Source organism: Brachionichthys hirsutus, chromosome 9 (genome assembly GCF_040956055.1).
Source record: "Brachionichthys hirsutus isolate HB-005 chromosome 9, CSIRO-AGI_Bhir_v1, whole genome shotgun sequence".
In the NCBI taxonomy this organism is placed as follows: domain Eukaryota; kingdom Metazoa; phylum Chordata; class Actinopteri; order Lophiiformes; family Brachionichthyidae; genus Brachionichthys; species Brachionichthys hirsutus.
This window is the reverse complement of record NC_090905.1, coordinates 7,654,566-7,676,339: the sequence shown is the minus strand read 5'-3', so window position 1 is coordinate 7,676,339 and position 21,774 is coordinate 7,654,566. Positions and strand designations below refer to the sequence as shown.

The 21,774-nt window shown below is 51.9% G+C and overlaps 2 protein-coding genes across 4 annotated transcripts; one reads left to right on the top strand and one right to left on the bottom strand.

Moving 5' to 3' along the window:
- Positions 1-636: 636 nt before the first annotated feature.
- On the top strand, positions 637-5,709 carry myoc (myocilin). 3 transcript variants are annotated; one of them, XM_068743398.1, is made up of 5 exons: positions 637-825; positions 913-1,371; positions 3,248-3,337; positions 4,412-4,623; positions 4,697-5,709. In XM_068743398.1, the coding sequence occupies exons 2-5, from the start codon at positions 936-938 to the stop codon at positions 5,276-5,278; spliced, it is 1,320 nt and encodes a 439-aa protein (XP_068599499.1). In that variant the 5' UTR covers positions 637-825; positions 913-935; the 3' UTR covers positions 5,279-5,709. The 3 variants fall into 3 exon arrangements, with proteins under 3 accessions (XP_068599499.1, XP_068599500.1, XP_068599498.1); XM_068743399.1 differs by having other exon boundaries at positions 637-1,146; XM_068743397.1 differs by having other exon boundaries at positions 637-1,371.
- A 327-nt stretch (positions 5,710-6,036) lies between these two features.
- Positions 6,037-20,733, bottom strand: prrc2c (proline-rich coiled-coil 2C). Its single transcript, XM_068743049.1, has 33 exons — positions 20,619-20,733; positions 20,214-20,388; positions 20,013-20,116; positions 19,750-19,875; positions 19,314-19,612; positions 19,130-19,209; positions 18,586-18,722; positions 18,373-18,460; positions 17,425-17,608; positions 16,707-17,346; positions 16,220-16,407; positions 15,779-16,022; positions 15,466-15,676; positions 12,956-15,388; positions 12,705-12,871; positions 12,454-12,608; positions 11,932-12,304; positions 11,727-11,812; positions 11,440-11,634; positions 11,105-11,359; positions 10,881-10,973; positions 10,700-10,801; positions 10,424-10,592; positions 10,095-10,313; positions 9,880-10,001; positions 9,645-9,802; positions 9,300-9,531; positions 9,099-9,209; positions 8,679-8,873; positions 8,487-8,584; positions 8,251-8,377; positions 7,910-8,137; positions 6,037-7,794 (listed from the first exon to the last, which is right to left on the bottom strand). Exons 1-33 carry the CDS (start codon positions 20,731-20,733, stop codon positions 7,537-7,539), a joined length of 8,367 nt encoding a protein of 2,788 aa, XP_068599150.1. The 3' UTR covers positions 6,037-7,536.
- Between the last annotated feature and the right edge of the window lie 1,041 nt (positions 20,734-21,774).

Below are 21,774 nucleotides of genomic sequence, written 5' to 3'. Positions count from 1 at the left end.
CGATCCAGTCACATTCTGTACCTTATTCGTACGTCCCTCCGGCTGTCCAAACAATGTCTCGTTTTTTTTTTTTTTTAAAGACACCTGTCTGAGGTTCCACCAGGTGTCTAAATGAGAGCGACTGAAGCAGCTGATCAGCAGGAATCTACCTGTGAGAGAAAGTGTGTGTTTTTCTAGCGGGTGAACATCCTTCTGCAGCCTCAGGCGTTGTCTCAGGGTTTGGGGTGGCCTGGGTGGGGGTGGGGGGGTGCTTGCGTCCCCCTACCAGTGTGAAAGGGGGACACCAGACCCTCAAGAGGTAATTGTATCCAAAGAGGCCCAGGTTTCTCCGAGGCCAGAACTCCAGTACGACACACGATCACACACATCCGCTGGTGTTCACGGATCAGGTTCGAGTAAAGGGCATCGGAAAAAAGCAGCTTCTGTAAAAAGATAGATGCATAAAGTTTGCTTTAAGCAGGCAAATCAAACATGATCCTGCCCCCCCCCCCCCCCCCCCCCCCCCCCCAAGTCTTCTCCTTGTCTGCCCTCCCTCCTTTTCATCGCTTCTCTCTTCCACTCGTTCCCTCCTTCCTTCCCTTCCCGATCGTATAAATATCTGTGAGCTGCTGGTGAGGGCTCAGTGTTGCAGACCTGTCCACTGGGGAGAGACAGGGAAGAGCCAAACAAACAAGGGATGAGAGGAGAAGGAGAAGGAGAGATACCTGAGAAAAAGACAAAAACCTCACCAGGACATTTGGAACTGGAGGGGGAAAATATCCAATGAGAATTCCAGTTGAGAGATAAAGAATAAAAAAAGAGCAACTCTTCAGGAGGAGAATAAAAGTAAGCCTCTGCTCCGTTTGTGAGGAAGGACTGTCTCCAGCATGTTCCTCCTTATCTCGTTGTGCATGTGTGGTCTTCTGCTACGAGGCGATGCACAGGACCAAGCCGTCATGTGGCGGGGAAACGACCGGAGCGGACAATGCCAGTACACCTTCACTGTTCCCAGCCCCATTGAGGCCAGCTGCTCACAGACTACGGGCCCCGAGGTGGACAGCCTGAAGGCCAGAGTCAACATGCTGGAGGTGACGGTGGACAGGCTGACAACAGCGTACCCCGGAGGCACCCACGCAGCTGGAGGCCCCCCCACAGCGGGAGACAGAGGTCAGTCCGAGTTTCAGGAGGTGCTGAACCGGGTCATGGGGGAGAAGAACATGCTGCAGAGGGAGAGGGAACGCCTGGAGCAGGAGTTGGAGAGCCTTCGGCGCAGGATGAATGAGATGAAGAGGGAGATAGAGTGGCTGAGGGGCAGACAGTGTCATCCACAGAACGCCATGGCGCCACCGAGCTCCTCCATGCAGGGCGGCGGCTTGATGAGAGCCGCCGGGAGTAAGAGACACTCAATGCACCACACAATGCATGCAAGAGTTATAAAATGACATGAATGAATAGGAAATTATATATTTGTGAAGTCCGAGTGTTTAGATACATTTGTCACGCTCACTTTAGTTTTTTTATTTAAATCTCTCTCCCATCCTTGGTCAATAGTAGTGATGACATAGACGCCACCTTTGCATGAACTACCAGGCAGAGCCACACGGATCCATGCGCATGTTTGCAGCAACAGGCTTGAATTTCACGTTCCTCCTGAGGACATATCTTCCTGCCTGCTTCCTTCCTGCATGTGATGGTTTTCATGCCAGAGAGGGTCAGCTCAGCGTTTCTTTTTTTTATGACTGGCGTTTCCCCCTCTACATGACAAGCAGGGTGTGAATAACCCACTCCGGAGGGGGCTGAAATTGGATGCACGGTCTGAAAGTGGTGGTTTCCTGCCAAGGTCTCATCTCAGGGCTTTTGATGGCGCCTGGCAGGGTCAGTGCTGGTGAGGATGGAAGGGGGTGTGTGGCGGTCTTGAGGCCAAGAACACTATATACTTCCAGAGATTAGAGGAGGTTGAGATTTTTCCCGCAGCCATTAACGTTAATCTCAGGTATTCTGTGTATTTAGTGGCCAGATATTCATCTAATTAGCCTCCATGCTTGTCTTTTCACCCACCGTGGGCAAATCCCTCCGGAGCATTCTGCTCATAAAAGCATTTAGAAATAAAACAGTAACTATGATCTCTATTAACACGCCCCCTTTCAACACGTATATGAGCTGTTGTTAAGCAGTATTATTTCAGGACTTTAAAAATAGACCCTGAAATAACATTTCCCCTTGCAGTGACAACACAAGCCAAGTGCGACTGGATGCTAAAAGCGGAAACATTCTTTAAAAAGGAGGCTCGGCTTGTTGTGAAAGTAGGACCATGATGCTAAAAGGCAACCGGGCTTATAAACATTTAATAACACGCACACAAACACACACAATTTATTTTGTTTTGCTCAACAAAAGGAAAGAAATATACCAGAAATATTAAGGAACATAGTAACTTGAATATAACTGTCCAAACATGGCTCAGGTTTGCATCAGATTACATAGAGTGGATGTGTGCACAGCACACACACCTCGACTCTGATTGGGGCTACTTTTGAGTAAAGCTTGAATGTTGTTTTGGACGGGCATCCCTCCGTTCTACTCAGCAACATCCCAAAGGAGGAGGCAGGACACACACACACACACACACACACATTCCAGTGTAGAGGACAGTGGGAGGATGCCACTGGTTAATATGATGAACCATCATGGGAACAGCCTCACCTTGAGTTAAAAGCTTTTAAATGGGCCCAACTCTTAATGAAGTCCTTTTCTGTAACCGCTCCCTCATGTCTCTGGCGGTCTCGCCCAGCGTCCTGTTTGTCTTTGTCTCCAGTAACAATCTGCATCAGCTTCCAGATGCCATCATTAGGGCTTGCTTTGAAAGCACGGCATGCACGGTTGCTTTTCTGCAGGCTGGAAGTTGCTGGGTTGTTGAGTGTGTGTGTGTGTGTGTGTGTGTTGTGTGTGTTATGCCAATGTCCTGACTGATTTGACTCCACAGCTGGGAATCCATTCAGCGGTGTTTGATTCCTTCCGTCACATTCCCTGCCGTCCGTAGTGCCGTAGCCACGGTTTGAGTTCACCTTTCGGCTGCTCTGCATGAAAGATGCAACAGGAAGCATTAAACGCACACGTTTAGGTTTGACTCTGGTGTCTCCGCCTGATGTCCAGCCTCAGCAGGCGGTGTGAGAGGGGTGGGGGGGTGGGGGGGGGGGGGGATTTCCTGCCGAGGCACCTTTGTCTAGCTGTTTATTCATTCTTTAATGCCTCCCTCTGTCCTCGATAGGCTCGTCGTGGCAGTATCGACCTCCGGGCTTCCAGGAGCTGAAGGCTACGGTGACAGAGGTGCCTGCCCCGGGCTCTGACGGCAGCACAGGTATGAACGACAAGTAATGAACCGCAGCTCACGTGGTCCGTCGGAGCAAACTGTACAGAAGACGTGCATCACAGGTAGATCAGATGAGCTCGGTTAAACCCTATTCTGGTAGGAAGTGCCCATCCATCTCAGCCCTTCTTCCTCTTCCTGCTCCCACTGTGTTCATCTGACCTAGCAAACACGACACCCGCCCACACACACCCCTGCTGACAACCTCAAAGCAAATACTGCTATTAATACTGCAGTATTTGGGATGCAGGAATGAGTGCCTGCCTGGATTTCATGTGTGTCTCACCCACTCTTTAAACCTTCCCCCAATGGGCTCCTCAGACCCACGTCGCTCCTCGCGCTGCTGCCGCTCGATTGTTTGTTGTGTTGGAAGGAAGAAAAACAACACTTGTTGTCGCCACGCGAAGTAACAGAATATCCGAAGAGGCCAACGCCACCGGGAAGCAACATAGCGATAGGCGCGTGTAAGACCTATTCCTATCCGATGCTTAATCCGGTAAGACCTGAGCGCAAGGGTGTATTTTGGGCAGCGGTAAATATACCGCCTTATCATTTACATAGTGACACAAGCAGAGGAGGGTTTCTGTCCAGCCCTGATGCTGCTCTGATGTCAGGCATCACCTGTAGACCTGCAGTCTGCGTTCATGAGCAACAGTGACCTCCATCCTACCGGACTCAACTCATTCTCAACCATCATAACAACCTAAGCTGGGAATGAAAGGCTCGTTTGGGTTCAGGATGAATGTCTTTCAAGAGATTGTGGTGTTGCTGGTAATACTAACCATAACCAGTCCTTCTCCTTTACTACACATAACCCCTAGTCCACACCAGTGCTGCAGGAAACATTAACACAAGGCCCGCTTGTAGCAAATATGGGAAACCAACGGCAACATTTGAAATATGCCATCTGACATGTGAATTTAAAGTATGGTAAAGAAGACTTTGTAAAAGCTAATGTTCAGCCCAAGTGTAGCAGTTAAATCTTTCTAATGTCTTTCTGTAGCCCTTATGATACAATGATTGACAAGTAGTTTCATCCCTCCCTCTCTCATGACTCCTCATCAGGTTGTGGGGATTTGATTTCCGTTGGTGAGCCGGTCACTCACAGGAAGGCAGACAACATAGAGGGTAAATACGGTGTTTGGATGCAGGACCCCGAGCCAGTCTCCCCTTACGGCTCCAACATGATCTGGCGCATCGACACCATCGGCTCCGACGTCAGGAAGCTGTTTGGATACAAAGACATGGAACAACTCTCTAAAGGCTTCCCATCCAAGGTGGGCGATTCGCCGACAGCACTGAACCGAACCCTGCGATCGCTCCTAGTCATTGCCTCTTTTCCCACGACAGGTCCTGCTGTTACCTGAGCAGGTGGAGAGCACCGGTGCCACCGTGTACCGAGGCTCTTTGTATTACCAGAGGCGTCGAAGCCGCACTCTCATCCGCTACGATTTGGCCTCGGAGACCATCGCTGCCCGCCGTGACCTGCCCCACGCCGGCTTTCATGGTCAGTTCCCTTACTCCTGGGGAGGCTACACCGACGTAGACCTGGCTGTGGATGAGCAGGGCCTGTGGGCCATCTACTCCACCAGCAAAGCCAAGGGAGCCATTGTGATCTCGAAGTTGGACTCGCACAGTCTGGAGGTGAAGAAGAGTTGGGAGACCAACATCAGGAAGAGCTCCGTTGCCAACTCCTTTATGATCTGCGGCCGGATGTACACCGTGGCCAGCTACACAGCACCCGACACCCTGATCAACTACATGTACGACACTGCAACCAGCCAAGGGAAGGCCTTGAGGATCCCCTTCAAGAACCTCTACCGCTACAACAGCATGATCGACTACAACAAGGCTCAGAGGAAGCTGTTTGCCTGGGACAACTACCACATGGTGTCCTACGACCTCAGGCTGGGTCACCAGCACGCCATCTGAAACGGAACCGTTGGTCACCCGTTCCTGCTTCACAGACTCAGAGCTGAACACGTGTGGTGCTAGTAGTTAAAAAGCCAACACCATCAGAATCTATGCCTAGAAGAACCCGACTCCCTAATTTCCCCAGAGAAAGGAAGATGTTTGAGGAACAGGGTCCCCCCCCTTAGGTCTGCTTTTTCCCCCTTTTAGTGGCGAGTGTTTGCTGTGGCACGGCCCACAAGCATGTTTTTGTTAATTATGTTTTGTACCGCCTTTAATCAAGATGTTTAGTTTGTTGTTTAATCCATATCCGAGATCTGAAATATTAAAAGCATCATTTATTCTCCAGTAGAAAACATTCTTAATCCAACCACATTTATTGAATATTGCTTTGTACACTGTAACCAATTTAATGTTAAGAAATTGTCATGAAATAAACTTCTTCTTGAATTACAAAATTTGCATTTCTCTGTAATTTCAGCAAAGTCCTGACCCCTTTATCGTTTTAAGGTTAAAGACAACAACTTTTTAGTTATTACAAATGTAATTACCGGTAATACTTTTAAGATGCAACAAGTTTGATATCATGCAGGATGAACATCTTGGTAACAAAATCTTTAGTCTCATCTTATAAATAATACTTTATTGGTTACCTCATTAAGAAGGCACCTCATCCATGAAAAGCTCTTCCAGTTTAGTGTTGTAGCGACCCCTGGTGGTCAGGAGTAATCCGGTGTCACACAAAACAAAAGGCACCACCAAGACGCATCTCAACAGTATATTATTTTTATTAGTTTCTGTAACCAAACCGAGAGAATGTAAATAAGACGTACATATTTTAATACAGCGATGAAACCCCTGTACAAGTTCAACAAATGAAAAAAAAAAAGAGGAAAATATCCTCCCTCCCTCGTCCTCCAAAGCAAGGACTCTTTCCCTGGCCGTGGTTGATGCGAGGACACCCTCCCCACCTCAGGGTGCTTACTACTGTACATATCTGATGGACCCCTCATCACCACAACCGCAAGATGAAAGCTTTGTGTGTGTGTGTGTGTGTGTGGGGGGGGGGCAGCCAGCAGAGGAGAGGCAGAGAGAGGACAGCACTGACCGCTCTCGTCAAAAAAAAGACAAAACAATAAATGTCCTTCTGCTCAAATGCTTCAGAGTTTGAGGCTTCTCAACTCGTCTTCCTCATTCTGTGTACGTCGACCCTCTTAATGCGAAGGACCAAGAACAAGACACACTCGTGGGGTTTCATCGTCTTCTAAATAGGCCTGTCCCGCTATACTCTAGCGAGGGGGCACTGAAATCAGTCAATAGCAGCAGCGCTGGGTGTTTTACAGTGAAGTGTGTATATGTGTGACAATAGCGCCTCAACTGGAACAGCTGGAAGTGATCATACGTCAGCCGCGTAGTTCCCCAAGTCCACTCAGAACTGCTGCCACAGCAGAAGCAATTCTAAAAGACAACATCTCTGCTTTAACCTTTGGTTAAATATGCAGGAGCGCCCACAAGCCCCCCCCCCCCCCCTCCTTTATACCACAAACACACACGTCAATAATTCTCAGGCAAGGAGATGAGAGCAGAAGGCAGGAGCGAAGGCTCACAGGCAGACTAATCAAAATCATTCAATTCATAGAACTGCTGCAATTTTCACATTTCCATTCTGGTAAAAAACAAAACAACCACCAAACATCTGGTTTCATGTCTGCATAAATAATGAATGAAACCATTGAACCAGGCCTTGCCCGTTACGAGGTGCGATGTCGCGTCACTAATGTTTGGATTAGTTATGATGGAAGATTGGGCAACAGAAAGTGTGCTTTGTGAAATGATTCTCTTTAAAAGATTGTTTCGACTATAACAAAAGTGATTCAAATGCATTTATTTAACAAAAAGAGGTTTCTCCGAGAGTAGGCGTGTGATCCTACCTGGGAACAGAAATGAGCGGCTATAAAAACGACAAACTCAGCAGCAAATCTCATTTAACTTCTACCCTCCGAATCTCTAGTAGATTTCTATTTAGCAATTTGTGCGGCGCCTTTATCGGCATCAAAACACGACTGAAGAATCCAACTCGACCACCTGGGACAAAACGGGGGCGGAAAGAAGACGATCAGGTGTATGCAGGGACGGCGCCTACTCAACGAGCACACGTCCCCCCCGCCCCCGTCCCCCCAGTGTGGATGTGGGGTGGAGACTGAGTGAACGAGGCTGGATTCTCGCTCCGTCCTGTCCATCCACGCATGTCGACAGCCGAATCGGGTCGGCCGCTCCTTTTACTTGCCCTCTTCTGGTTTGATTGCCTGTGGTTTAATGGGGCCGGTCCGTATGGGCTTGGCCGAGGAGATGGGGCTTCGGTCTGAATCTGGGCGGTCGCCGCCTGCCTGGTGGTTTGGGGCCAGAGATTCGTGCGGGGAGTTTCCTCCTTGATCGATCAGAGACACTTTGCTGACTTGCGGGGCCTTCAGTTGCTGCTGCTGCTGCTCCGAGAAGAATTTATGGGTGGACTGGAGCACCTCGGCTCGCTGCTTTGCCTACAGTGATGTGCAAAACAATTAAATCAAAACGGTGTTTCTGTGAAAGGCGATCTGACGTGCCAGTTCATAAAAACAGATACAGAGAACATGCAGATCAAACACGGAACCAGACCTTAAGGTCCTGCTCAGCTTGCGTGCCCCTGGGTGCGAGGGAGGGACCAGGAGGTCCTCTGGGAGGGTGCTGGATGTGCTGCGAGTGCTGAGGCCGGGGATGAGGCATGAGTCCACCACCCATCGGAGACATCGGAGGGCCCATGGCAGAGCGCTGCAGACCCCCAGCGAACGAATTAGCATGAGGAGGTCGAACCAAGGGAGACACGATGTTTGGCTGAGACAGCATCTGCAACAGAGAAGAGAGTCCAGTCAGTGCACGACAAACGCCACCGAAGCACGAGTTCTCTCGAATTGTATTCGGGTTACACAAGTAACCAAGGTCTGTGCTCATTATTCTACCTGTGGATTGAACTGGCCGGGAAAATGCGGCGCCATTCTCATGCCGGCGGCGCTGGGCTGGAACTGCTTCTGGTACAGCATGCTGTTCAGCTTACTGGACTGGCTACTGGGAGAGGTGGAGCTGGCCCTGAGGGCAGAGCGAAGAAAAGCACAAACTGTCGTTTTAACAAAGTTACACAATGAATGCACGTCTTCAATGAAAAGCACTTTTAAATGCGTTTACGTGAAATTGGTACCTGTAGGGGTTGGATGTAGGCGGCGTGCTCCTCGCACTCTGATGGGTTCCCGGCTTCATGTCCATCATGCTGCCGAAGAGCTTCAGCTCCATGTCCATCTAGGAAGACCACAGGGGACAAGTAGCATTCCAGAACCCAAAACCTGTGTAGTCCAGCGTGCGTCAGAACCGAGCCTGCCGTGGTGCGCAGTACCTTGCTGGTGGGAGGCTGCATCATGCTGTGGTTGGGGCCCAGGATGCCTCTATATGGCTGGGAGACTGGCGGCTGCCGGTTGATGTTGGGAGGTTGGACTTGAGGAGGAGTGGGGGGCAGTGCCAGGAGAGGTTGGCCCCCACCTGAGCCAAAGTTTGGCAGGGACAGCTGAGAACTGGGGAGGGAAACCGTTACCTGGGGAGAGATAGACACACAAATATTACCAGGAATTTGTGCTCAGGGACACGAATGCCTTCATATGAGCGCTCTAAACTGGAGCAGAACGGTGATACATCTCCCCGTTATCAGCTTAGAAAACAGTTTAGTCTGGACAAACTGGTTAAAAAAAAACAAATATATATACATACACACACACATATATAAAAGGTTTGTCTCCATCGACAGGTTGTGCAAAGCTACCTGTTGCATTGCAGAGCTTGGGGACTGAGTGTTGCTATAGTAGCTACTCTGTCCATGTTGTTGCACCTGCCCGGAATACATGTTTGAATGTTGACCGATGCCCTGCCGAGCCTGAACCAGAAACAAAAATATGTCAGGATAGATTCACACATTCACCAGGGGGAGAAAGCGTGAAATGCTCTTTGGCAGCGGAGCGGTTACCTGCAGAAGGTGTGTGTCAATGAGCTGGGAGCCCCCCATGCCAGAGGGCTGGTTGAGCTGCGGCTCAAAGAGGATGGGAATGTGCTGGGTGGACGAGGGCTGCTGGTAAGCCAGATTAGATTGAGGCTTGCCCAGCTCGGGCCCCTGAACGCCAGGATAACTGTGCAGGGATGGACCCGAAAGCATCATGGAGGGCTGCGACAGGCTGCTCTGCATGAACGCCTGCTGAGACCTGACGGAGGACGGATCAGAACACGGCTCAAATGGCCTCGCAGTCGATACAGTAATATATTTATAGCCATGTTTGGATCAGAAAGGTGAATGCGTGCGTGGGGGGCGGATTACCTGTAAGGCTGCAGAGAAGAACTGAACAGGTCCTGAGGCTGGGAGACCGAAGGGCCGGCGCCGAGCCCGAGCTGAGCATGCTGGGTATGCTGGTGCTGCGGCTGACCTTGGAGTGGAGCGTAGATCGGGATGGGAATCTGCTGCACCGGCGGCGGCGGCTAAAAGACGGGAATCACTTAAAGGTGGCGTCGCCTCTAAATCGTTCTACAACATTCCTGCAGCTAGAAAATCCTACCTGAGAGAGGCCGGGTTGGAAGCCTTGCTGCTGAGCCAGGGAGGGAGGGGCCAAGCGTGGGTGGGGGGCACCGAAGAGGTGGCTGGTGTCCATGTAGAAGGCTGGAATCTGAGCTGCAGAGCCTGGATGTAAAAAGAGATTAAATACAAGTAACCTCCAACAGCTTTTCAGAGCGAATAACTGCAGCTGTAAAAAGCGAGTCGTGTTCCTCCCACCTGCTGCAGACTGGGAGACGTACACCTGTGGGGTCTGCTGCTGCTGGGGCAGAAGGGGGGGCACGCAGCCCAACTGGGCGAAGCTGCTGCTGCTACCGCAGCTGGAGGAGGACAGACCCCCACCCTGCAGCTGCTGAGGCTTCACTTTACAGATGTTAGGGGGGTCTGAGGCGGTTGTGGTCTTGGTGCTGAGGGATGAGGTCGTGTAAGTAGCAGAACCTGTGAAGATAAAAAAAAAAAAAAAGCAGGTTAGAAATATGTTGCTGCTACCGACATACAAATATTACTGTTGGAGGTATTTAGGTAAAGTTAGCTGGGAGTGCTGTTACCCGACAGGGGGGTGCTGGGGGTAACAGAGGCCACAGGGATCTGTGGCATCGAGGCTGGGGAGAAGGAGTACGAGGATGCACAGGGGGTGATCGGGGAGGAAGATGAAGTGACTGGAGCGTTCTTCTCCAGACTCGGGGAGTTCTCCCATGCTTTACGAGCCGATTCCATCTGGGGGGGGAAAGAAATCAAGCGTTCCCGTTAATGTTTCGCTGACGATAAAGGAAAGTGTTTATTCGAGACGATCGTTTTAACCAGGATGAGCGACGTCTCTGCACCTTTAGTGTCAAGTCAACAGTAGCAGGAGAGACGGTGCTGAGGCTGGAGCTCTGCTGCAGGGTCTCTCGCCGTGGGAGGGGCAAAGAATGCGGTAGTGCCACCTGAAAGGGAGGGATAGAAAAACAGCGCTTTAGTCACACCAACTCCTAAAGGGGGGGGCTTCTCTGAATGGGTACTTGCATTTGCCACCAAACTCTCTTCCATCTTGTTTACTCCGGTTGGAACGCTGTCAGCCAACGAGGAGGAGGGGGCGGTGTAGTCTGTCACCGACTCCTAGGGGGGGGGGGACATAAATTGAATATTTGCTCATTATCAGTTAGATGCAGCACAATTTTAAAAAGATAAATACATTTTCTACACTCAGATATTCAATAATTAAAACTCGTCAAGCGATGCAGTAATACCTTTGAGTTGTTGTATTCCAATGAGGGGACGGTGATCATCCCCTCAATGTCTCCACCCAGTTCTGGGACTGCGGCATCGATAGTGGGAGGACTGGAGTCTGTGGCTCGGCTGGCACCTCCTCCAGGAACTCCTCCCTCCAAGCCCTCTCCTTCTCCTCCACGGACGTCTTTGGCCTTGCGATTTTTCAGGTAGCGTTCTTTACCGATGGGACCCGGTTTGTACTCCTTGGGTTCCACCGGTTCCATCTCAGGAAGCTGCGCAGAGCAAACATCTCCATTGAAGTTTCACAGCATTAATGTTTGAAACGCACGTTTCTATTGCGCGGCACAAACACCTTCTGCGTTTTGATTGGTCCAGCTCGAGGCTGTTTCTGTCTCTGTTCTTTCGGAGCAGGTAGTTTATTTTCAGAGACAGTTTCTAGCAACGCCGGAACGCCGTCACTATCAGTGCTGCCAGCAGACGACGGTGCTCCAAACTGAATACTGTCGATTGCTAGGTCAACACTGGCGTCTGGTCCAGGCTTCACACCCTGAAACAGAAACAAAAAAAAAAAAAGAAGGTTTTTTACAGTGTACTCGAGGCAAAAGGGTCATAAAGACAATGTGGTTCTATTTCACAAACCTCTGAGGGGACAGTGCCAGTCAAGGAGGTCAGAGGTTTGTTCCAGGCACTCACAGAAGGTGGCTGGGGAGGGCTGATTGGACCAACTGGAATATACACGTTAGATATATTATATAAATACACAAATTACTGCACTATATATTTGACAAGTGCTAAAATTTCTTGGTCTGACAAGTATTTTAACGGAAGTGAAACAAGCACTCACGCTTTTTGACTTCCGGGAGGACAGTGGCGCCCGCCGCCTTGTTCTCCCACAGCTCCGTGCCCAGACTGCTGTGCGTCTGCGGCGGTGGCGGGGGAAGGCTCTTGGAGGTGAAGTCCACCGTGGCAGGGGGGACGGAGGGCAGAGGCGCCGCCGGCCCTTCCAGAGTCTGAGGAGATGCAGTCGGCTGGGCTGGGGCAAGATGAGGTTGCTGAGGAGCAGAAGCGGGGGGCTGCTGTGGGGCCTGCGGTGCGACGGCTACCGGGGGCTGCGGGGCCTGTTGCTGCTGCTGCTGGGAGGACTGCTTTTTAGCGAATCGGGGTGGCAGCTTCCCTCCTCCTCTGCCCTTCTCGCCAGAACCTTTTTTACCCCAGTTCTGTAGAATATTATTTATTTATTCGGAAGTAGGCATTTGTGCAGTACACAGCATCAAAGAGGTCTCCCTCACCTTCCAAATAATCTATGCATCGTCCCGTGGGTCGGGACGACATTCAGCCATCACACGCCTTCAGCCTCTCTTCTTACCTGAGTCGTCTGCTCCTCCTTTTTCCTCTTCTCCTCATCCTGCAGGCGTTTCTGTTGCTTCCGGGAGACCACCTCCGTAAAGCCGTCGTCGTTGGCGCTAGACTGTGGGTCCTCGGTGGTGGTGACTTCTGGGTGGTCATCAATAATCACAACACCTAAGGCGAGGGGGGACCAAAGGGATCCAGAGCGTTACGTTCACTTTATAGACAAGAAGCAGGCGGAGCCAACGCGCATCAAATGCCCCGACGTACTGGCGTAATTGTTGAGATCAAACTGGGAAAGGGCGTTCTCCTTTGGCTTCTTGGCCGCTTGTTTGACCTCGTCTTTGCGGCGGGCAGACGGCTCTTTGGCCGACCTTTGGGCTGCTGCTGATCCGGCTGCTGGCGCCGTCGCCTCAGAATTCAGTTGTGCCGGATGGCTGTTTAATCAGAGACGGAGGGAAAGTTAAACCTGTTAAATGTATAAAGCGATGGATATGCGTTCACTGATCATTTCAACGCACCCTTTACGTCCGGCTCTGGCCCCTCCCCTCCTCTCGCCCTTGCCGCCTGCGTAGCTCCTGCCTGGTTTGGCTCCGCTGTTGCCTCTACGATTCTGTCTCTCGGCGGGCCTCTGACTCGAGAAGCTCCTCTTGGCTGCGGCAGCGCCGTCCCGTTTCGCAGCAACTGCCCCATCGGGTGGGCTTTTATTTGGGGTCAAAGAGCCCTGGAGAGACGATACAGGGACAGAGGGCGTTGCCGGTTCATTAGCGGCCTCCAGCGCTCCTCTTCTTTCTCCTCGCTCTCGTCTCTCGTTGAAGTCACTGCTCTCGGAGGCGGTCTCCCATTCCTCGTTGGCTTGATCTGAAGAGTTCTGATTGGACAAATCCGGGGATTTGGTGCCAATTGCAGCGATTGTGGGACTGCTCGTCTCCGGTGGAGGAGCTTCTGCAGGAGAAGACAAGTCCGGTGAAGGCGCAGCGGCTGCGACGTCCGCAGGCGCAGCTACAGGTGTTCCTGGAGCCCGAGACGCGGTTGGCGAGAGGGAGACTGGGGCCGAGCTCGAGGCGGGGGCAGCAGCAGTAGGCAGTGAGAGAAGGGGGACAGGGGGACTCAGGACCGTGTCCCCACTCGCCAAGACTGCAGCCTCTCGTTCTTTCAAACGCCTGAAGCGTGGCGGTTTGTCTTGCCTGGGGGGCCGCGCCGGCCTGGAGCGACGGGGCCTCTCTCTACTACCCTGAGGAACTCCATCCCCAAATCTCCTGCCATCGTACTTCGGAGGCCGTCGATCAGGGTGGTCATACCTTGATGTGGACTCCGTGTCCTCTGGCCTGAATGTCTCCATGGGTTTAGAGGGCCACTGGGAGTCTCTGGCTGCTGGCCGTCTAAGAGGGGCCGAGCGAGGGCCCCCGCGCTCCCTCGCTCCACCTCGTCTACTGTACAGTCCGCCTCTTCCTCGCCGAGAGGGTTCTCCTTTGGGAAGAAATCCGGGCTTGGGCCTGCTTTCATCATCCCCTCTGGGTCCGACCTTTTCTCCTCCCATGTAAGCGGGCCCAAATCCTGGTTTGTGGGGCCCAGGCCGGGGTTCACCGGGGAACTCTCGTCGCAGCGGGCGACTGGGTTTGGTACTCGGCTCGCGGTCTGAAGGCCCGGTATCGCTGGCAGACTCCCTACCCCCTTCGCTCTCAGAATCTGTGTCTGAGCCGCGGCGCCGTCTTCGTTTCGGTATGACCTCGAAGTCTGAACTCTCGCTCCGCGTCTCACTTTCCTCCCTGTTGCGGAAGGCGGCAGCGCCTCCAGCAGAGGGCAAATCAGAGCGTGACCGGGGCTCTCGGTAAGCGTACTCGGCTCTGCTCCGACCACGGCCCCCCCTGCCTCGGTAAGTCCCTCTGTAACTCCGACCTCGAGAGTAATACTCTCCTCGACCACGGCCTTTGAAATTTGAGTCAGTGGGCCACTCTCGGTCTCTGTCCTTGTCCATTTCTCTCTCTCTCTCCCTCTCCCCATCACGATCCCTCTCTCTCTCCTCTCGCCGGTAGGCACGTGGGGGAAGACTGGACTCTTTTCTGGGGGGCAGTTTTGGTTCTGGATGTTTGTCGTTGCTGGGCGGTTTGTCCGTTTTCTCCTCCTGAGAAGACGAGGTGTGCGCCCCAGGTGAAGGCTGGGACTCCCTGGCTCGTTGGTGGCCGGTCTGCGTTTCCTCTGCCTGAACGGCGTCTCTCTTCGCCTCACCCGGAGGTCTCGGGCCCTCCGACACAGCAGCCGCAGCCGATGGAGCTTTGGACAGCTGATCCTTTTTAGGTCGGTCTGCTCGTTCTCCTCTCTCATGGCGCTTTTCTCTCTCTTCCCTTTGCTCCCTCTCTTCCTTCATGTCCCGCAGGACAGGCTTCTTTATCGGCCCAGACCTGCGAACGGGTCTCTCTCCCCCCAGCCCTTCCCTGCGTCCGGCCCCTGACCTCCCACCCCAACGCAACTCCGCTTTCTGCTTGTTTGGGACCGGCAGAGGCAGCTTCTCCGGTTTGTGTAATCCATCAACAGGTGGTGGAGTCCTATTGCTCATCACTGCAGTTTGGGAGTAGAGTTCATTCTGGAGCTTATCATCAGATCGTTCCGCGTCTTGCAACTCTATTGATTTTGCTCCCACGGTTATTCCATCAAACGTGGGCTCATCCAGCTTGAGGGAGTGGCTGGAACCCTGGGAAATAGTTCTCTGCAGCATCGCTTGTCCGAGAGCTTCGACCTCTTCCCCGCTGGGTAGCCCCGCCTCCTCCGAATCAAAGGTTGGGCCAACTGGAGTCCTGTCTCCAGGTCCCGGTGCGTCCTCCGGGCCCTGGGCAAAGGCCGACAGAGGGTCTGTAGGGTCCTGGAAGAAGTTGCTTTTATGAGAGTCCAATGCGCCGTGTTCCTGGGGATACAGGGCTGTGAGACCCCTGTCCAGATCCAAACCAGAGTCCATCCTGTAAAGAAACAATTGTTAGTGTGTAAAGTAAGCTCAAAATAAACGTTTTCATTCAGGTTTTTTTTTTTTTTTTACCTCGTCTCTTTGTTATCATCTCTCCCTTTAGGAGGAGTTACAGCCGGTAACGGCTCCGACTGGGAGTACGGGTCTGATCCCCACACCACCCGTGAATCTGAGGGCAGGCCATGATCACGAATTGGTCGGCTCAACTGGTCAAATGAGTCTGAGCTCGAACTGGAGTTGTCACCGGGGTCCCTGCGCACAATCTGCTTGGGGGGCATCCTCCCTGGAAAGGACAAAGCAGAGCAACCTGAAACACGAGTCGCCGTGTAAAGCGCAAACAAAAAGGCACTCGTTTATTCCTCAATATAACGGACAGTGTGCCTACCAGGGTGAATGCTGGTTGGCATGTCCATGGGGGGACGTCCTGACATCATGCGAGGGTCCATGTAGGACTGCATCATGAGCCAGCGGGGGTCGAACCCCATGGAGGCTATGTGCTGGTGATGGGGGCCGATGGGCTGGTACATGGAACGGTGTTGCTGCTGGCTGGCTGGACCCCCACTATTACCCGATGGGGACACGGAGCCGCCGCTCTGTTGCTGTTGCCATTGTTGCTGCTTCATTTGCTCCTAATAGGATCATCGAACAATAGCGAGAAAGAAAGTAGAACAAAGAAAACCTGTTTTTCCAACTTTGTAAACGGTAGAGATTCAGGTCCCATCTCTTGAAAAGCACCCAGATTGTTCTATGCCACGTTTGAAAACAAACCTTTGCCTGAAATATACACGTGATTTAACAAGCCATTAGCTTTTTACCAGGGATTTACCTGCTGCCGGAGGAAACGAGGCGGCAAAGACTTTTGAAACTGTTTGGAATAGCCTGAGGACAGAGAGGGACGCATAGCAGCGGCGGCGGCGGCTGCTGCTGCTGCTTCTCCTCCCTCAGGCTGTGGCGGTACCACAGAGACTTCCTCACCGCTGTCAATCTGAGGCAAAGATAGCTGAGGCTCGATCGCTGCAGAGAAACAAAACCAACAGTCGTTCATAGTACTCGATCCTCAGAGTCGGCTACCACTAAACAAGACGCGTCACATCCCCTCCAGGCAGCGGCACAGTAAAAGCATCAGTTCCTCCAGGGAGCCCAAAGTAGTGTTCATCATTGTCAATATGTGCTACAGACAAGATGACCGACCTTAATGATCATTCCACGACAGAGATTATTGTAATTTGTAGAATAATGTTAATATCAATACGCTCCAGACAAGACATTTGCCAGATGTGCAACCTGAAATAAAAAGGTCTGCGATCGCTCACCTCTGCCGTCCTCCATGCTGAAATAGTCTCGGACCGGCGCCGTCGTCTTGTCAGCCAAGTTCTCTTCCATGTGGGGGCCGACTTCAACCACAGAATCTTCTCCTTCAGTCTGAGGCTCTGATACTATGGGAACAGGTGTCTGGACTCGGGGCTCGGGCTGACAAGGCAAGTCCTCTCCCTCCTCTCCCTCCTCCTCCTCCTCTACTCTTGGCTCCACTCTCTCCCGTTCTTGCTCCATGCTCTCCACATCTGGATCTGACCTCTCAGGAAGAGGAGTTTCAGTTACTGGAGGCTGCGACACTGGGATTGGAGGTCCAGGACTGGCTGCAGGTGCTGACGCAGGTGCTTCGTTGTGGGCGACCCCAGCCTCAGTGCTCTGGGGAGGGGAAGGTTTGCCTTCGGTTGCTTGCCGGTGCTTCTCATTGAGACGCTTCAATTTCTCGGCACACGCAGCAAGCCGCTGTTCTTCCATCCGCCGTTCCTCCTCTTCTCTCCTCCGCCGAGCTCGCTCTACAGCTTCAGAAACTTCTGCTGGCTTCTTGCGCTTCTGCCTCCAGGCCTCCGAGTCCTCCTCTGCCGCCGCCGCCGCCTGTGGTTTGCTGCCACGTAGAGCGCCGGCGCCAGCAGAACGGCTTCCACCCTGGAGAACACGGACATTAGTACAGACTGGCTGTCCGGCTGCTAAAATAAGCACACGTATCGGGACGGCGTGCGTTACCTGGTAGTCCTGCGGATGAGCAGGTTTATTGTACTGTCCCGTACTACCAGGTGATGGCGCTCTGGGATCCACAGAGTCCGCCCATGACGTTTTACCGCCTCCACGGTCCTCAGATACCTCCTTCCAGCCCTCTTGACCGTCTGATGGCCGAGATCTCGCACGCTCCATTTTACTCATCCACTCCCTGAAAACAACGCCGGTGAAAAATCATTTTACCTACAGATCACCGAAGCAGGTTAGCTCGCCTGAGCTATGCAGCAACCAGTCATAACGATTTACATTTTTACAAGAGGTCCATTAACTGCGTGGCTCCTCTTTGAGTCTGTGCAACACTAAGATGTCATGTCGGCGCTAAACATGCCAAAATCTACTGAAACGTTTTAGCGCGTTTTCTTCAAAATCACATTTCACATAACTACCGGCCACGTTTCAAGGCATGCCCACGAGGACATTCATTCACGTTCCCTGTATCCTTTCTGAGAGACGTCCTTAAAATACCACATGAGCAGCCCGCAAACAAATGCGTTTGGGACAGGAAACCCTTTACGAGCGAGCGAAGTTCATGTTTGGAATTATTAGAAATAGTACATTTATTGCATCGTAATGCGGTTTCAAGAAATAATCACTTTGAAGGCTACGCACTTAATTTCAGAATCTGAAAAAAGTGAATTTCAAAAAGTTGTCTCTAAAAAGAAATAGAAAGGAAAACAGGCTATAAATATACGACAGACTTCGTAAAGTAAAGGCCAGTCAGGGTGACTATTGGAAGGTCGGTGGTTCGAGTTCCAGTCCTCCCCAGTCTACATGCCAATGTACCCTTGAGCAAGATATTAACCTCAAATTGCTGTGAAATCTTCAAATTTCAATCAACTGGTAAAAATTGGCTGCATCAACTAAATACTGAAAGGTCCACCCGATCTCTGGAGGAAAGGGTTCGTTAAAACCAACCAGCTTTCTCTCTTGTCTTTTGTATTTTGGTTCTCCTCATCGTCGCTGAAGTTCAGCTTCTCTGTGTAGTCCACCTCCATCTGAGCTCCTGGATAACAGAAGGCGCACGATTAGAAAGACACGAGTGCCAAAATGAAATGAAATGAAATGCAACAGTTCAGCGTTCTACACCGACGCTCACAGGCTGCCATTCCAGCTGTACAGGCCACTCACCTGCCCAGCCCTCATCAGCATCAGTGTCCAGGTTGTCCAGCTCCTTGAGCTCCGTCGCACTGACAATAGAGGGCCTGTCTGGGTCCTGGAGCCAGGCCTGAGGCGGAGGCTGTTGAGTTCGTATTGAACGAGGAGCCCTTAATACCCAACGAGGAATAATAAGAAAAAAAAGCTGACGAAGATTTCAGACCGGAAGTATTGCTGAAGCAGAACAGACCCACTTATGCTCTATTCACAGAAATACATTCTAAGCCAGCGTGTCAATCTACAATTCATTTGGACAAATCAGTCATCTTGAAGCACTCAGAGCAGAGTCAAAGACGGGGCACCAGTGACACCATGTGGCCGGGATGATGAAGGGCACTGGACTATAAGTAAAAAGTGCAATAAGCTACATGTTCCTTTAAAATGTTTGAAGAACACTTCATCCACGTCAGAATACATCGATTATTGATTGCTTCTGTACAGATGTTTTATTGCATTGCATCTTTTACTTTGTTTCAATCCAGGTATCTCTGGCTTGGGCATCAACATGTGAACTCACTTTGCAGCATCTTGAGGTACCGGGTATCTGACGTTCCCTTGTCCTGGACCAAAGGGCATTTGAGGATAGGTGTGGAACATCTGGGGAAAACAACAAACAGTTATACAGGCTCAAAAAGAGCTCCACCAGAGCGGTAAACCGATATGCTAATGTTGTCTGTACAGGACGACCAACTGGGACTCACGTAGGATGGCATCATGCTCCTAACAGCAGGGTCAAAGTGCGTCGGCACACCAGCGGGAGGCTGCTGCCCACCATTGAGTTTAGGCTGAGGGGGGCCAGAGGGAGGTAACCTCTCCCTACCATCACTCTTCTCCCTCTGACCGTCGGCGACTGGGTTTCGTCCAGGCTCAGCAGCTTCTGCTGGGGGCGTGGCTGTTGCAGGGCCCACGGTACCATCCTCTGGAGCCCTACTGTCCATCTCAGGGGGGCCGGGTGCAGTGATCAAATTCCTGCCTCCGCCGTCACGCCAACTGCCAACATCTAACGTAAAAAAACAAAAAGGGAAGATATTTGTCGGCCTTGATCTACACAAAGAAAAGACACGACTTGTGAAGATTGAGAGCACAGAGAAATCAGCACATGCACCAGAACATTTCAGCACATGGGCGTGACCGTACTTTGAGGTCGGAGACTTGGACCTGGTCCATAAGGCTCTTCCTCTGGACTGTCCTCCTTTTCCACTTCACCCGCCGCCTGCAAGCTGGGAAACTCTTGATGGAATTGGCTGCTCACACGAGGAACTCCTGCAGAACGCAAACAGAATATTTGTTGGAGCTCATGGTCTGCATTCCTTGCAGACTGAAAAGGCAAAGCGCTGCGGGGGGGGGGGGGGGCATAAAACCGATCTGCATTGCACGAGAACCACGCGGCGTCCGCTTACCATCCGGCTGCTTGCTGTTGGCCCAGGATCGGCTGCCCCCGATGGCAGGCTCTTGCGGTTGGAGGACTGCGGGTTTGTTCTGGGGTGGGGGCGTCTCCTGCTGCCTGCGGCGCAAAAAAAAACAGGACAAAAATCTGGATGACGGATTCCTCCTTTAAATGTCCTTTCATCCAGCACGCAGGTTCACCCGTTATTGATTACCTCTCCTCCCCAGTCTCGCTTCGCGATGCCCAGCCGCTTCCGTCTTTGGGGACGATGTTAACGTTGGGGTCGTTCCCCTTGTTTTCGGCCTTCAGGCTGGGCAAGTTGGCCGGAGGGGGCATACGCCTGCTGGAAGCAACCTTCCCCAAACTCTGGAGCCCATGTCTGGCAGCCACTGGGATGTAAAAAAACAAAAACATTTTGCACATCAAGAAAGCAATAAAGCGTTTTCACAAATGTCACAAATTTGGCGAAAAACCTCAAACAAGGGTGTGGAGTTAGCGCAGTGGTTAGAGTGCCTGGCCCATGTAATCAGATTAGCAGCAGCACAGGTTCAGTTCCATCCCAGTTTAATGACGATAACAGGACATAGAAATATGACACCCTGCTACGCCCCGAGCTTACCTGCGGTTTTCTGGGTTTCCAAACACTTGCCCTTGTAGGTATTGAAGAGGCTAAGGGTTGCATACTTCGTTTTGCCATCCTTTGCCTTGGTGCTCTGCCCTGACTTCTCGGACATTTCGAAGGAAACTCATCGAGTCTGGTCCTTTCGCCTCGCCCCCAGAACCAGCCTCCTGCAGAACAAAGTCCAGACACAGACGAGAACACCATCAAAAAAGGTGAAGCGCTCGCAGGCTCGCCACTGGACGGTAGGCGAGCGAAGAAAGCCGAAGCTCAGATTCGTGCTCGTCATCAGTCGAGACGCTCAAGGCCACATCCTTACTCGGCTGTATTTTATACCAGTGTGGAGACGCTAGTCTGCTGACACAGACCAGACATGTTTTAAGAAGGTCCCACTTGTGGACAGGAGATCAAAGGATTGAGACCAAGAGTCCAGATGTTCCATATATGCACCGACAATGAATTCAAATCCAAACAGCTGCAGTAAACACGACTGGCATGCACAGAGAATGCAAGAAGCACCTGGGGAGATACACACAGGTCTTCTCAGGTGGTCGTAATGCATTCTATACGTCGCTGTGACCGATAGTCACGCCAGTTTATAGAGAAAAGTCAAAACACAGAAGACTACACATAATTTATTCCTGATGAGAGATAACTCCCAATTTACCCAGAGCTGACTGCATTAATGGGTAAACTGCATCTAAACGCCCCGTCCGAACCCAATCCATCACGAGCATCATAACGGGCTCCAGAAGAGAACGCGTTCTGCTTCATAACGCCGCGCTCTCGGTGCGAACCCCCCACTGACGGTTCTGCAGGCCATCCCTCTCCATCTGGCGGGCTGGGTGGCTCAGACCGGCAGGGAGTAGCGGCCCTCCCTCCGTGTCCGGAACTCCACCAGACCGGGCTCATAAATCACCTTCACCGCGTAGAAGTCGCACACAGAATGCCGTTTTATTCTCGGCTCGGGAGCGCAGCATGTAAATACAGCACTGTGTCGTTAGCGAGCGGGCCGGCAGCGCGTATCGGGCCACACTAGCATAGTCCGTGTGTCCACTAGTCGCCATCACATCCAGCCAGTCCCGTGGTGGCCAGAGCATGCTAACCAAGCATGCTAACCAAGCATGCTAACCAGCTAGCGCTATGTGAACGCCAA